Source organism: Vulpes vulpes, chromosome 15 (assembly GCF_048418805.1).
Source record: "Vulpes vulpes isolate BD-2025 chromosome 15, VulVul3, whole genome shotgun sequence".
Lineage (NCBI taxonomy): Eukaryota > Metazoa > Chordata > Mammalia > Carnivora > Canidae > Vulpes > Vulpes vulpes.
In genome coordinates this window covers 15,422,893-15,439,579 of record NC_132794.1, presented here as the reverse complement: position 1 = coordinate 15,439,579, position 16,687 = coordinate 15,422,893, and the positions used below count along the sequence as shown (strand labels likewise).

The following is a 16,687-nucleotide window of genomic DNA, read 5'->3' as shown; positions in this document are numbered from 1 at the left end:
CAAGAGGAGTTTTCCCTTAAATACTCCTGGTCTCTCGCTCCTCTATCCCTCTTGTACACAACAGTGAAGTAGAATCACCGATGAATTTTAAGTTTGGGAGAGAAGTTAGGCTGTTTTCCCCTCTGAGAGCCTCCCTGCCCAAAACAGGACAACACATATTGTGTGTGCTCTGCTTCATCAAGGAGGAAAGTTTAAGGCTCCATTCAAAGTGAGTAAGTCTGCCTACTTCCAGGGCGCAGTACTAGGGAACCTACTGTTCTAGTATTGCTTTTATCAGCAGTAACAATAGTTATCATTTATTTAGCTTTTCCACATGCCAGGTATTGATTTGAGCACACTTCATCCATTAAGTTAATTCTCACAACTACTCAATGAAGTACAAGTTAATTTCCACTTTAATAAATGAAGAAATGGAGGCACAGAAACTTGCCCAAGGTCACACGAATAACTAATGGCACAGTTGGGGCTAGAACCTAATGTTATGACTCACAGCCCATGTTCTTATAGACAGTATGACATAATGTTTATAAATCTCACATTTTGGTCTTCATTTGCCTAACTCCTCTCTAAAAAATTGGTTTTGAACTTGGGAAAGTTCAAACCCATTATCTGTAAGAACTGTGACATAAATAAGTAAAGGGGAAATAACAGAGGAAAAATCCACATATTCAATGATCAATTATCCATCCATAACAAAACCAAGAACAACAACAAAAAAAAACAAATGCAAAACTATAGACAGCCAAATTAGTTGTCTCAAACTCCATCTTCTAAAACTCTTAGTATCATAACTCATCATACTTCATTCTCACAATACTTAAATAAACCAATGATTCTTGGATTAGACAACTCCCTTTGAGAATATGATTAAAGCTACAAACCCTGTCCCTAGAAAAACAAACTTGTAAACCTGAAAAATAAAGAATGGGAGAACCAAGAACTCAAATGGGGAACTAGAATGCACGGATGTGTGTAGGAGAGATGTTAGGTGCAAAGATGAGACAGGTAAGCTGGGACCAGACCATTCAGAGTCCTGTAGGCCAGGATAAGAAATCTGGACTTGTGAGTATAATGGGAAGCCACAGGAAGGCTGGATAATTGAAAGGAGAGAGGATGTTTAAGAAATATTGTACACAGGGTGCTATGGAAACACAGGTGTACTAAATAAAGGAATGAATGCCTCCATGAATTTCTAAAAATATTCAATTCCTCTCTTCTCTCACAATCCATCTACTTTGATTTCTTGAGAGAATACTAATAAGCTTGGTTGTCTGGTTTTTCCAGCCCATATATTAGGAATAACAGAAATGAAGAAGGACAATATAAGACACAAATTGAAAGCCACAAAAAAAAAAATATGGCTGATACCAGTCTCGCAGAAGTGCTGGCCATGTGTTGGAGAGACCTTTATATCATTAAGAGGAATATAAATTTATATCGCCTTTTGAAGGGCAATTTATCAGTATCCATGAAAATTTTAAATGTTCTTATCCTTTGACCCAACATATGCTTACTAGAAATTCTATTATCACTCCCACAGGGTCTGAGGAGATCTGTTCAAGAACGTTTACTGAAGCAGTATTTTATATATTAAAAAACAGAGGGAAAATCTCAGATGCATATTAATATAAAAGGAGTTATATAAACTGTTGTACATCTATATCATAAAGCCAACAAAAAGAATGAAGTTTATCTGTATACATGTATCAATATGGAAATATGGGGAAAATAAATTTAGATTTTTTTAGATGTATTCTTTTTTCAGATCATGTAACATAAAGCATAAACTTAAATCTTTTTGGTACTATGACTAAAAGTTATAAATTAAGGACGAAAAATTTAAATAACTTAGAAAGATTCAATCTAAAATGTTAATTATGGGGCAGCCCGGGTGGCTCAGCGGTTTGGTGCCACCTTCAGCCCAGGGTCTGATCCTGAAGACCTGGGATCGAGTCCCATGACAGGCTCCCTGCATGGAGCCTGCTTCTCCCTCTGCTTGTGTCTCTGCCTCTCTCTCTGTGTCTCTCATGAATAAATAAATAAAAATCTTTAAAAAGTAATAATAATAAAATAAAATATTATGTTAAAAAATCAAAACCAGTCAGTTTTATTAAATACCATTTTTAAAAAGCTGTCTTCCATTAGGAATATTTCACTTAGTTATTCCTTCACAATACCACGTAAAAGAGCTATCATTATAATAAGCCTTATGTTCCCTAAATACTTGTGGGAAAAAAAAAAGAGGACAGTTCCAAGAACTTACACTTGTAATTTCATCCTTACAAAATGCTATGGCTTCAGGTTGCTTGCTTGGCGGAAAAGCTGCTTCAAAGGCATCTTTTGCTGCAGATGCAGCTGGTGTGTAAGTATCACACTGAGCCATTAGCCAATAGCCCATTAAACTTTTTAAATAAGGAGCCAAGTGTTTCTTCACTTTAAGAATAAGTTTTTCAAAAGCCTGCTGTGTGGCTTCTCGAACCCGGCGATCATGATCCTATTGAAAATATAAAATGATTTAAAATAGCTCTACCCCATAAGAATACAAATACAGACATTTCTGAATATGATATGATGACCCATTAATAAGAATCCACTGATATGCAGAGCTAAACTAAATTTAGTAAGTTCAAAAATTGTGAAAAAGTTCATTTTTTCTTTTTCCCTTCTTGCAATGAGATAAAAACTCTTTAAGATAGAGTTTTCAAGGTTAGGCCTTGAATATTGGGCAATTCACTCTCATTCTTCCGCAGCAAATATCCAAAGAAATTAAACTGTTCAATTTTACTCTAACTAGAAAGTATCTAGGTAATTCTCCAGTAATTACCTAATTTCTGAAAAAAGATTCTCAATATACCTTAAAAACATGATTCAATCTGCATAACAATACTGACATAACATTTTATCATCCTCACCAAAAGCAATCATATAAATTTAATAGTCCTCATGACTTCAAAACCTGTACAAAAACAAACTACTATAAGTTTTTAATACTTACAAGTGAAATTTTGCAGAAAATTCTTGGCCAGTATGGAAGAACTCCTTTTACAATTTCTGTGTCTCTCTCTGTACACATGGTTCCAAATTCCTGCATAGCCTAAAATAAATTAGTGATATTACTAAGAATCAACAGTCATACTATTGGCTATTGATTATATTTATTCTGTTCTAAAATCTTAGCCTATTTCACGTAAAGGGATAATACGCTGCTTCTGTTTATGCCTTACAGGACTAACTTGAAAAGTTCCATCACAGCATACTATAATAGAAACTTTTCTGTTTTTTAAAAAATAAAACGTATACAAAAATAAAATAAAGTGTGTACAAACAAAAAATTCAATTTAATATTATAGGGTCAAAATTACATTCCCTACTGGGAAAAACTGTAGTCAGAATTCCAAAGTGGTTCAAATAAGTGCAGAACAACAAACTAATTTATAAGCCAGAAGATAAAAGATAAGACTAAGCTTAAGTCTATGTATCAGAAAAAAGTACAATAGTAAAAGAACTTATTAGTGATAAATGATTGCTTATTTTTCTTTACATAAAATATACTAATGACATTTCGCTCTAACAAAAGAATTTTCTTGATCATTTTTACGGAAAACATAAAACTTGCTTTTAATTTTGTGGTGACATCTTTCTTGGAAAGTTTCCGCAGCACCATTCGGAAATCAGAATCTACAAGACTGTCAATTTCTTCAGCTCCTTGAATAGCAGGAACATAGCCTAAGTCACTCTGAGATGTTCCAAAACCAATAAATCCAGGAACTGTTCCCTGTTCTTTGGCAAGCAGTTCTGCAGCTCGGCCACTGTTTGAAGGCTGATAAGAAAGTTGGGGGAAAAAAAGTCAGAAAGAGTTCAAAATTTAACTTTGACTTGTCTTTGACAATTCTGAGGAACAAGCTTTATTTGAGAACTTTTTATTTTCCAGCCTAAGATTTCACCTACTGAAATGTTCCCATCACAAAGAACCTATCAATAATGATCCTAGGAGTTATTTCCTGGTCTGCTAAACATCAGAACAATGTTTGTTAAATTGGATACAATCTATTAGCAGCTCATGATATCAACTTAATGGGTCATAACAGCCTTTCCAAAAAAAATTAAAAAAAAAAACAGAATAAAACTTTAAAACTCAGAATGCATCACATATGGTAAGAATAAGTACTATTCTGGGACACCTGGGTAGTTTTGTGGTTGAGCGTCTGCCTTCAGCTCAGGGGGTGTGATCCTGGGGTCCTGGTATAGAGTCCTGCATTGGGTTCATTACAAAGAGCCTGCTTCTCTCTCTGTGTCTCTCATGAATAAATAAAATCTTAAAAAAAAAAAAGTACTATTTTATAAAATTTTTATTTCCAAATTTGTATAAAGAGTATAAGAGTATAAAGAGTATATGATATAAAATTAATTCATACATGAATTACATCTTTTCATTCAACCATTCAACAAGTATTTATTAAACCACCACCATGGTACAAGTCTAATAATAGCTCTTTCTAAAACTAAGAGTTCCTTTAGAACAGACACACTTATTTCCACATATCCAAAATTATCTTAACTTCTTTCAGCTCTAATGATACATATTACATTACTATGGACATAAAGTCAATACAATAGTCAGGATATAAGATACACTCTTTTGAACCAAGGTCAGTAGTATGTTAGATGGATACTCAATATAGTAGCTTTCTAGTGCAAAAAGTTAAGGGGTTGGTTGTGGAAAAAAAAATTAAACTATTGAAAGAAAGTTAACACACTCATTGCCATCTAACAGAAAAATACCTCTGGGACGCCTGGGTTGCTGTCAGTTAAACCTCTGACTGTTGGTTTTGGCCTACATCATGATCTCAGAGTTATGAGATCAAGCCCTATGTGGGACTCCACATCTAGTTCCGGGCCTGCTTGAGAGTCTCTCTCTCCCTCCGCCCTTCCCCCTGCTCCTGAGCCTTCTCTCTCTAAAGCAAATAAATAAAATCTTAAAAAAAAAAAAAAAAAAAAAAAAGCCTTACTTCAATGTCCAGGATGACATTACTAATCCTTTAAAAATAAGCTAATTAATTAATTCACCTGTTTCTGATTTCTTTCTAAGAGTGGTTGAAAGGGTTTCCCAAATGTATGATTCAATTTGCTCCTATCTAGCAAAACTGTGTTTGGGAAACTATTTTGTTAAGAAATAATTTGTACTACTTTCTAAACTGAAATGAGTGACCAGAAATGAAAATGATAACCTGAATTACATTTTTCCCCAAAATGGTAGCATTTAAGACTAATTTCAAAAAAGGTCCTGTATTTTGGAACTGTATTAAAATGAACTAACATTATTCAGTTCACCCTTTTCAATACTGGTACATGAATTAACAGCTACAAAGGAAGTTAGTGAATTGTAATACAATTCACTGAAAACTAAATATGATGACATTAGGACGTCAGAATTTTATCTATAACGTCGTTTATAAACTTTTATTATAAAACAGAATGAAATAGGGATCCCTGGGTGGCGCAGCGGTTTGGCGCCTGCCTTTGGCCCAGGGCGCGATCCTGGAGACCCGGGATCGAATCCCACATCGGGCTCCCGGTGCATGGAGCCTGCTTCTCCCTCTGCCTGTGTCTCTGCCTCTCTCTCTCTCTCTCTCTGTGACTATCATAAATAAAATTAAAAAAAAAAAAAAAAACACTTTATTTATAAAAAAAAAAATAAATAAAAAAATAAAACAGAATGAAATAGTATAAAAAATTAATTAATGCTAAAAGCTAAAGGAGCCAAGGGGCACTTGGGTAGCTCGGTCAGTCAAGCATCCCTCCATGCTGGGCATGGAGTGTTTAAAAAAAAAAAAAAAAAAAAGCTAAAGGAGCCAAGGCTGAATTCTGAACTGACCCGAAACAGCGGACTGATGGTGATAATTACATGTAGAAGAAAAAGTATCAGATTTCCAACTTCTATTTTAAAATAACAAATTATTTTATACTAACTGTATCTTTTATTCAATGTCTACTCTGAGTTTAAAATAGTTACTGTTTCTTAGTATTTCCTCTACTGTATGTTAAATGCTTATACACACAGTTCAAAAATTAAGAACCTTGATTCTATCTGGCAGCTAATTTTCTTATGCTACTACTTCATTCTTTTGTGCCTGTTTTCTAGAGGTATTAAAGGTGGCAATCCTGAGTTTACAGTTTAAAGATCAAACTCAGGAAGACTTACAAGATCCTTCCCCACCTGGTCTTAGCTTTTCCCAGGCTTATCTCCTGACACTTCTCACAGCTCCTACTCTCCTCTCCCAATTTTGCTACCATCATTTATGTTCTAGTCCCAAAGTGAATTCACAGTTCTCTGAATATGTTGTCTTTCAATATCTGATCTTTGTGTAATCTTTTCTCTCCACCCAAAAACCTTTTCTTCCTGTTCATTTGCCTGAAAAACTCCTATTCATCCTTCTAAACACAGTTATTTTCAATGCTTGCCTCCCTCAGGTCAATTACCATCTTTTTCTGTTCCTCCATTTCCTTTCTACTCATACCTATATCATAATTCTTAAATATATTATAATCATTTGCTTACTTACATATCTATCATCACACTAACAGTTCGAGAATAACACATCTCTTTGAACACATGGCATTCAGTATTCAAAGTCTTACACTGAATGAAAGACTGCCACGCTGAAGTTCAAATCTCAACAATGAAATTTCCTGGCTACATGAGCTTAGGTAAATTAATTTCTCTAAGCCTCAGAACCATCATCTTTAAAATGAGAAAAAGGTAACTAAGCCATTACTTGGGTTGTCAAAATTAAAGGTAAAATTTTAAACCATTGAAACTGATTCAAGCAAGAATCATCAAAGGATGCTAAAACCATTAGGTAAAAGTTTGTGAAAGAACAAATTATTTCCAGTCTCAAATACCACTCCCCATGTCATCTGTTAATAGCTGATAGAAAAAGGCAACTTTACAATGGACATCACCTTAACCAAGTGATTAAATAACACCAATAATGGGAGAAACATCATGTATATTCTGATGCATTGACAATGATACATCTATGAAGCATTTCTATCAAAAGCTGTGTAACTTGAATTTCTAACCATAAGGAACAATAGGACAATTCTCAATTAAGGAAAACAATTAGCCTAGACTTTTCCAAATTGTCCCTGTCATAAAACAAGTGCCCTCAAAAGAAAAACGAAAGGAAGAAAGAAAGAAAGAAAGAAAGAAAGAAAGCAAGCCCCACAGGAAAACTACTGAGAGCTAAATGATTAAATGAATGGAATCACTCAATCCTTGATTGGATCTTAGGTGTTTTTAAACATGCTGTATCTAAAAATAAGTTAAAGAGAACCTTATTGAGATGACTACAGAAATCTAAATACATTGTTATGTATTAGTAGTAGTGGTATTATACTTAAGTTAAATTTTCTAGGATGTTTAACTGCTCATGATTATGAAGAAGAATGGCATTTGTTTAGAATATCATGTTGAAGTACTTAGGAGTTAAGTGTCATGATATATGCACCTAATTCTCATATGGTTCAGCAAAATGCATATATTTAGATAAAGAAAACAAATGAGACCAAATATTAACAATTGATGAGTATCGGTTAAGAACATATGGCTTGTCAGTCTAATATTTTTGCAACTTTTACTCATATTTGAAATATTTTGAAAAATAAAACAAGAAAATCATTTAAATAAAAAAATTAAAATTAAATGAGAATGCAAGTAGACTGCTTAACACAGTACCAGCACAAGGCGAGTTACTACTATTACTGTTGGTACTATCTGTTAATGACAACTTAAGCGACTAATCTAAGAAATCGTTATACTGGTTTCACTAGAATTTGACCAGAAGCGGAGAAAAATGCACTCCCATAAAAGTGGACTGTGCCGTAACAAACCTGGTACCATAAAAATATACCATTATAACATCCCTAAATCAAAGGTTTAATCCACTTTTGAGTCTTCTTTAAAGAAGTGTTTAGACGGGGGGGGGGGGGGGGGGGGGGGGGGAATCCCTGGGTGGCTCAGTGGTTTAGCACCTGCCTTTGGCCCAGGGCCTGACCCAGGATCGAGTCCCGGGTCGGGCTCCCAGCATGGAGCCCGCTTCTCTCTCTGCCTGTGTCTCTGCCCCTCTCTCTCTCTCTCTCTGTCTCTTATGAATAAATAAAATCTTAAAAAAAAAAAAAAAAAAAAGAAATGTTTAGAGGCCCCTGGAGGCTCAGTCGGTTAAGCGTGTGCCTTTGGCTCCTGCCGTGACCTGGGGCTCCAGAATGGGGCCCAGCATTGTGGGCTCCCTGGCTCAGTGGGGAAGCCCTCTCCTGCTGCTCCCTGTCTGTGGTCTCTCTCTCTCTCTCTCTCAAATAAATAAAATAAAATAAAATAAAATAAAATAAAATAAAATAAAATAAAACATGTATTTAGTGGGTTTCTACTATATGCTAGTCCTTGTTCTAGGCACCTAGGACAACAACAGCTTTCATTAAAAAAACAAAAACAAAAACCAAAAACACCTGCCTTCGTAATACTCACATCCCAGGGAAGCAAGACCGCAAATGAAGGGAGACAGCAAATTACACGGCGTGTGAAAAAATCGTTACGTGCACAGGAGTAAAACAAAGCAGGAAAGGAGCACAGGAAGCGGGAGGAGGGCTACAATTTAAAATAGGGCGATCAAGACAGACCTTACTGGGGTGTCTACCTGGCAAAACTGGCAGCCACCTGAACAAAAGAGCATCGGGGAGCCTGCCAGGCAAGGTCAAGGCTCCGTGAGCAGGTTAGGTCCGTGTGGCTGGACTGAGACAGCCAGGAGGAAGCTGAAGATGGTGCCAGAGACGGGAAGGGGCCGGAGCCTGACCACATGCCAAGTACACACACCATCGTCAGGGATCTGGCCTCTACCACGAGCAATCCTGGGGAGCCCCAGCAGGTTTCTGAGCAAAAGAGTGACATGATCCGAGATGTCCTGCACACCAGGGTCACTGTAAGTGCTTCCTACCCAACTCCCTGGTTCCCCAGTCCCATCCACCACCACCGCCGCCCGCCCCCCCCACCCCCAGCCCCGACCAGGTAACCTTCCAGTTGAAGCGGATACTGAACCATCTCTTAATGGAAACCGCGAGGCGTGTGCCCGGCTGCAGACAGCTCCGGCCGGGAGCACCTCTCCTCTCACAAACCCCCCATCTGCTCAGACACGACCCAGCCCGTCCGCGGGGACGCGCACACAACAGAGAGGTCACACTCGACACGCAAACACACGCCTCCCGGCAGCCGCGCTCCGCACGCCCTCCGGACGCGCGCGTGGTGCAGCCAGCCGCTGCGAGGCCGGAGCCCCCCGGTCGGCGAGGCCCTCCGCACTCACCCTCAGGTTCCCCTTGGTCCGCTGCTTGTTCTTCCCGCCCATGGTCGCGGTGTCAGCCGCACTCCCGGCCCGCAGCCCCGTCGTTGACACCGCCGGGCCACAACTTCCGGTCCCCGGCGCCGGAACTGGGCCGACTAGAGCGACTTCCCAGGCCCTCCCCTTCCGCCGCCCACCCCGCCCTCCCGCCGCCCCACTTCCGCTCCCGCCTCCCGCCGGGGCCTGCGCCAGCCGCCGCCGGAAACGTCACAGCTAGAGCCACGCCCTTCTGGGTGACGTCATCCGTGCCCAGTAAGAGGCCAAGGGGGAGCGCCGATCCCGCGTTCCGGGAGTGAGGTCTGTTCCCGTCTTAGCGGGTAGGAGCTTTTTCACATAAGGGTAGCGGAAGCATGGCGTGGCAGTGGAAACAGGAGATGTTTGACCTAAAGTGCAATCATGAGCATCACTTGGGAGTTTATTAGAAATGCAGAGGGGACCCGGGGGGCACAGGTGGTTAAACCACTGGACTCTTGGTTTCAGCTCAGGCCCTGATCTGGGTCATGGAATTGAGCCCCGCCTCTGGCTCTGTGCTTCATATTCTCTCACCTTCTCCCTCTACCCCTCCCACTCCTTCTCTCTCAAGTAGGTAAATAAATCTTAAATTAAAAAAAAAAAAAATAGCAGACTGTCAGGTCCATCTCAGGACTACTGAAGCAGGTTTTGCATTTTTTTAAAAAGTAGGCTCCATGCCGAGCCTGGCTGGAGCCCAGCTAGGGGCCTGAACCTACGACCCTGCGATCAGGATCTGAGCTGAGATCAGTGGGGGAAAGTTTAACTGACTGGGCTACCCAGGCGCCCCAGATTTCTGCAATTTTAACAAGATTCCCAGGTGGTGTTGAAATTTGAGAAGTGGTGCTCTAGGCGATATTCTCTAAATCCTTCCTTCCTTCCTTCCTTCTTTTTCTTTTTTTAAAAGACTTTATTTATTTGACAGAGCACAAGCAGGAGGTGCATCAGGCAAAGGGAGAAGCAGGCTCCCAGCTGAGCCAGGAGCCCAATACCGAACTCAACTCCAGGACCCTGGGATCATGACCTGAGCCAAAGGCAGATACTTAACCAACTGAGCCACCCAGGCACCCAATCCCCCCTCCTCTTCATGTCAAAAGTGTTAAGGGTAGCTTTTAGAAAAGTCTAATAAAATCTGACATGTACAGATCTTGGACTAAGCGACTCTGATTCTCAATGACGCTAGAAAAACATAATCACACGTTGCTGGTTATTGCATCTCATGTCCACACACTCACCCCTTTATACTCAACTTGATCATTTTAAAACTCTGCAAACTATTTCTCCTTTATTCAGCTGGCTTCCTGTTAGGCGCCATCCACAGTGGGGACTAGAAGTGACTTGCTCCATTCTGTTAGCATCATCCTAGCAGCGTTAATTCCTTTAGGTGGCAGTCGGTTTCACTCTTCATTGCTTTTTCAATAATCAGTCACCTTTATTGTGCACCTCAGGGGTACCAGTAACAGCAGCCAGGTAGGAACATCCTCCTCAGATGTCTGATTCCTAGCTCCATGGGTCACCTCTACTGAGCTCTGCTCTGAATATAGCTTATTCTTTAGACTGCAATTCAGAGTCAAGTAAATATTTCACATGATTTTGGCATAAAAATAAATCTAAATTTTTAAAAACTCTCCCTAAAAAACAAAAGCAAAATGAAACAAATACACCTATACGTCTACAAAGTTAATGGCTTTGTAATACAAAGAAGAATTATTTCAGTGGACTTCAGAGCACCTTCACTTGACTATATATCTCTGTGGAATATATCATATGAACAAAAAGAACTTCAAAAATTTGTAAGCTATTTTTTAAAAGATTTTATTTATTTATTCATCGCACACACACACAGAAAGAGAGAGAGAGAGAGAGACAGGCAGAGGGGAAGCAGGCTCCACACAGGGAGCCTGACTTGGAACTCGATCCCAGGTCTCCATGATCTCACCCTGGGCTGAAGGTGGTGCTAAACCACTGCGCCACCAGGGCTGCCCTGTAAGTTATTTTTAATAAGTATAATAGCATAATAATATCAGTACTATTATTCTGAAATCAAATCAAATAAGTAATTATTATAAAGGTACATGGAATTTTGAGAGGTGATGAAAATATTCTGTATCTTGATTGAGGTAATAGTTACAACTGTATGCATTTGTCAAAACTCATAGAAGTCTACATGAAAAAGGATGAGTTTTCATCTAAATTCATATTCAACTTAAAAGCCAAATATGTAATCATATTAATGCCATTAGGAACCAAGAGATACAAATATAAAATGAAAAAGGTTTAAAATAGTGGTGCCTGGCTTACTCAGTTGGTAGAGTATGCCAGTCTTGATCCTGGTGTTGTGAGCTCAAGCCCCATATTGGGTGTAGAGCTTACTTAAAAAAAAAAAAAGCTTCAAAATAAAATTTGTAAATTTGAAATAGAAAAATTAGTATGAACTCATTATATGCATGTGTATTTGTATGTTTTTTTCAAGCTTTGTCTCCTGAAAAGGTCTAGAAATAATGGCAAACCTAGTAGCAATGAGCGCTATTAAAGAACAATGACAATCAACAATCAACAAGATTTAGAATATAAGAAAGTCTATAAGACAAGCAATCAGTTTCATAAATACATGGCAGAAGGGAGAGGAGAAGAGGAAAGAGAAGAAGAGAAAGGGAACAGATTGAAAGAGATTAACAAGACATACCAACCAAATGCAAGTGTGGCTCTTGTTTGAATCCTGATTCAAACTGTTAAAAGATAATTGGGGAAATGTGAACACATATTGGATATTTGGTGACATTAAAGAATAGTTGTCTAGAATTTTGGGGGTGTGATAAAGGTATTTCGGCTATATTAAAAAAAAGACTTTGCCTTTTAGGGATATACACTAAAGCACGTACAGATAAAAAGATAACAATGTCTGAGATCTGCTTCAACAAATCCAGTGGGGTAAGGGGTAGGGGGAAATTTGAGTGTCCTTATGAAATACTCTCTGGACTACTCTGATACCATACTTTCAGACTGTTCCTCCTAATTTTCTGTTCCTTGATTTCTTTGATGACTCATTAGCCTCTGTGGAGTTTTCTTTCTTTCTTTTTTTTTAGGAACGTCTGATTTTTTATTTTTATTTTTAAAGATTCTATTTATTCATGAGACACACACACACACACAGAGAGAGAGAGAGAGAGAGAGAGAGAGAGAGAGAGAGGCAGAGACACAGGCAGAGGGAGAAGCAGGTTCCATGCAGGGAGCCTGATGTGGGACTCGATCCCGGGACCCCAGGATCACACCCTGGGCCGAAGGCAAGTGCTAAACCGCTGAGCCACCGGGGCTGCTCATCTCTATGGAGTTTTCAGATATTAAATATCAGTCACCCCTCACAACCCCAGGGCAGCTCTTTCTGTCCCTAGGCTTTAAGAAAGCCACCTTCTTGTACCAAAGTTATCTCAAGATTCTTTCTTGACTGTGGACTCTGAACCCCACCACTTCAAAGCACATCACCATAACCAAAACAGTGAATTGCTAAATTACAGTACACTCAGCCATATACAATGACAACGTTGCCAAAAAATCTATGTCATGGAGACATTTAAACTCCATTGTTTAATGAAGGGAGGCAGATACAAAACAGCATGTACAATATGATTTAATTGCTTAAAAAAGAAAATGTGACATATACACACAAGTAAAAATAATATACTAGAAAATAAAACGTAAAACCAAAATTTAATATTGTTGGGGGGGGGGGGAGACTTATGGGTGGGTTTTAAATCTAGCTATTTCTACATTTGGTGTAAGGATCATGTTTTCTAATAAAAATGTAGTACATATATATTTATACATTGGAGCGAAGGGGGCAAGAAAGAAGAGATTTACAAAATCCAAAACGCCAAATGCTCCTGGGGAGGAAGAATTAAGCCTCCACTGAGGTCATTCCCTTGTTGAAATCTGGAGACATGAAGGTACTCGAATACACCCCTCTGATGCCAGGGAGCAAAATTCCACCAATTCTCCAGGCTGTAGCAGCATCCGGGAAATCCCAAAAGAATACAGATCGATGCCTTTTTTCCCAAAAGATCACGAGTGATTTGAAGAAGAAGAAGAAGAAGAAGAAGAAGAAGAAGAAGAAGAAGAAGAAGAAGAAGAAGAAGAAGAAGAAGAAGAAGAAGAAGAAGAAGAAGAAGAAGAAGAAGAAGAAGAAGAAGAAGAAGAAGAAGAAGAAGAAAGAAGAAAGGCAGCCCAACTGGCACGAGTCCGCAGTTTCTCGGACTACAGCCCCAGGTCAAAGCCTCTGCCCACATGGGAATCTCAGAGCTCAGAGCTGACGTTCCGCAGCCTGCCACCTTCTCCCCGCCACAACGCCCCCAACCTGGACTGGCATTTCCAGGACAGGTCGGTGAAGATGCGGCGCCTGCGCCAAGCGCCTTTAGGGCCCTCCCGGCTGCGCTCCCTGCGAGCGAGCCCTCGGGTGCTCTCAAGCTGCGGGAGCTGGGAAAGGCCCAGGTGTCAGTCAAAGCACCAGAGCACTTGAAAGCCTCAGAGGACCCGGTGTCTGCAGGAAGCCAGTCACTCACTCCCCTTTCATGCTGAGCTAGGATCTTCCCTATGGCTGCTCTGCTCCTTGAAGGGTTGTACCTTTGATATTTGGCGGGGAGGGGAGGGATGACAAAAGACCTTAAGGATTAAGGCCTCCGTCCCTCCCCCAGCCTGATGGGAGCAGATTGCCAAATTATCCTTAACGGAAGGCTCACTGTGCCCCTTTCCAGGATTCTTATGGGTTCAGCTGATTCAAAATACTTGTCATCATTGTTGCAGGGGATAGGTAACTAGGAAGTAACCCGTGCATCAGTTCCTAGAGGCTATGAACTCTTAGCTGCCTTGCAGTCTTTATGGAGGTGCACAAATGACATCTGTTGGGTTTCTTTAATATCTTATTATAGAGCTTTCTAAAAAAAAAGTGTGTAACGGTTTTGATATCAGGGATAAAAGTGGTTATCAGTCTGCACAGCAGCAGATGCAGTTTTGTTTTAAAACTCAGTTTATGGGGGATCCCTGGGTGGCGCAGCGGTTTGGCACCTGCCTTTGGCCCAGGGTGCGATCCTGGAGACCCGGGATCGAATCCCACGTGGGCTCCCGGTGCATGGAGCCTGCTTCTCTCCCTCTACCTGTGTCTCTGCCTCTCTCTCTCTCTCTCTGTGACTATAATAAATAAATAAAAAAAATTAAAAAAAAACTCAGTTTATGAAATTAATGTGCAGGTGACAACAGTGGCTTTGACTTTGTTAGTCCAAGTTCAGCTAATTTGGATTTATGGGATAAATTTTACAACATACTTAAGAATTGTTTGTACAGGAATGACTTTTACAAATAACAGTGGATATGTGGCCAATGTTTCCTGCTCACACTTTTGTTTTCTAATAATCTTTTTAATTTTTAACCATAGTTTGGCTTGGGACTGATGGTTTCTTTCAGAATTTATCATTATTTCTTTGTAGATGATTCCAGTCCAAGGTATATATCAAATTAATACATTGACAGATTGTCATTGTGAAATAAATGCACATGCAATCATACTGGTCAATTTTATCTAAAAAGAATGTTTATATATCATTGGTGATCATTGGTAATAGTCTAAGAAAGCTGTTTCCTGTTCCTCTAACATTTAATTACAGTTTATTGCTTTTTTTTTTTTTTTTAGATTTATTTATTTGAGAAAGAAAGGGAGGTGGGACAGATGGAAAGAGAGAGAATCCCAGGGAGACTCCTCACCTAGCACGGAGCCCCACTCAGGCCTGATCCCACCGTGAGTCCATGACCTGCGTCAAAAACAAGAATTGGACGCTTAACCAACAGAGCCACCCAGACACACCCCTCTTATGGTTTTTATTGTGTCTTACATTATACAGTGCAGACCGGACCTGCACTCTTTCGTATCTAATACTTGCATCTATTTTTATTTCTTATTTTATAAATATTTTGTTTATTCATTTGAGAGAGAGCATGAGTGCACGAGTCAGGGAAGGGGCAGAGAGAGAGGCAGTCTTCGAGCTGAGCGGAAGTCTAGACTTGGTTCCATGATTTCAGGATCCTGACATCATGACCTGAGCCAAAGTCAGATGCTTAACCAACTGAGCCACCAAGGCACCCCTACTTGCATCCATTTTTAAAGGAATTTACTAATCATGAGGTTGGAAAGTCTGTATTTCTCTTTCTCACTATGCCTTAATAATCTAATGTCTAAATTTGACAGGTGTCTCAAGAAAGAAAACTTATAAAGCTATTTTATTGCATAGTTTCTATTTTACACTTAAGATTTATCTATTTATACATAGTACTGTGTTCATTTATTTATTTATTGAGATCAGTGGGGAGGGGCAGAGGGAGAGAGAGAATCTTAAGCAGGCTCCACACCCAGTGCAGAACTCAGCACGGGGCTCAATCTCAAAACCCAGAGAGCATGACCTGAGCAGAAATCAAGAGTTGGTTGCTTAACCGACTGAGCTACCCATGTATACTAGCATTGTGCTCTTTTATTAAAATAATTTACAAAGACTGAACAAGTTTTAGCATTTTGGTCCTGCTAAAAGTAATATGTGCATCATCTGGCCCCTTTGGTAGCTTCTGGGGATGTTAGGTCCCATGCTCTGTAGGATATTTCATTCACATCTAGATGTGGCTAGAGGACTCAGACACTTTAGAATAGCTGGTCCATCTGGCTGTGTTGTGGTAGCAAAGGAAGGATTGGTATTTACGGGGCAACTGGGCAGTGGGGATGGAATCTGAAGGGGCACAGAAGAGTCCCATCAAATATAGGCACTATGCTATAAACACCATTCTAATTGTGTTTGTGTGAAGCCAACTAATGAATACATCCTGGAAAAATCTGCCATGATGACTGCTGTGTGACTTGAAGCCTTCTTGAGCTCAGGCCACCCCCCACCATTCTTTCTTTTTGTGAAACTATATCCTTAGTATACCCTTGGGGCATAACACCCTTGATGTGCACTGGAGATACAACTGTTCTCTCTCTCTTTTTTTTTTTTTTTAAGATTTATTTATTTATGATAGACATAGAGAGAGAGAGAGAGAGAGAGAGAGAGAGAGCAGAGACACAGGAGGAGGGAGAAGCAGGCTCCATGCTGGGAGCCCGACGTGGGACTCGATCCCGGGACTCCAGGATCACGCCCTGGGCCAAAGGCAGGCGCTAAACCGCTGAGCCACCCAGGGATCCACAACTGTTCTCAAATATTTCCTCCTATGTGGTCCCCTAGCATATACTCCCAGCCTTCAGGACTATAAAAGTTGGT

General features: G+C 39.9%; 1 protein-coding gene and 1 long non-coding RNA gene across 3 annotated transcripts in view; one reads left to right on the top strand and one right to left on the bottom strand.

Annotated features, from left to right (window-relative positions):
• LTN1 (listerin E3 ubiquitin protein ligase 1) overlaps positions 1-9,545 on the bottom strand; it is a 64,164-nt gene extending 54,619 nt beyond the window's left edge. The window contains exons 1-5 of one of the 2 annotated variants that reach the window (XM_072740889.1): positions 9,092-9,215; positions 8,694-8,925; positions 3,617-3,820; positions 2,996-3,094; positions 2,264-2,494 (exon numbers count right to left, since the gene is read on the bottom strand). In XM_072740889.1, the coding sequence (XP_072596990.1) occupies positions 2,264-2,494; positions 2,996-3,094; positions 3,617-3,820; positions 8,694-8,729 (570 nt within the window). In that variant the 5' untranslated portion in view covers positions 8,730-8,925; positions 9,092-9,215. Of the gene's footprint in view, positions 1-2,263; positions 2,495-2,995; positions 3,095-3,616; positions 3,821-8,693; positions 8,926-9,091; positions 9,216-9,353 lie in introns of those variants that run through there. The other variant, XM_025985409.2, reaches the window with a different exon arrangement.
• Positions 9,546-9,589: 44 nt separating this feature from the next.
• Positions 9,590-10,544, top strand: LOC140595799 (uncharacterized). Its single transcript, XR_011997678.1, has 2 exons — positions 9,590-9,706; positions 10,324-10,544. It is a non-coding gene; the product is annotated as an uncharacterized lncRNA (long non-coding RNA).
• Positions 10,545-16,687: the final 6,143 nt, after the last annotated feature.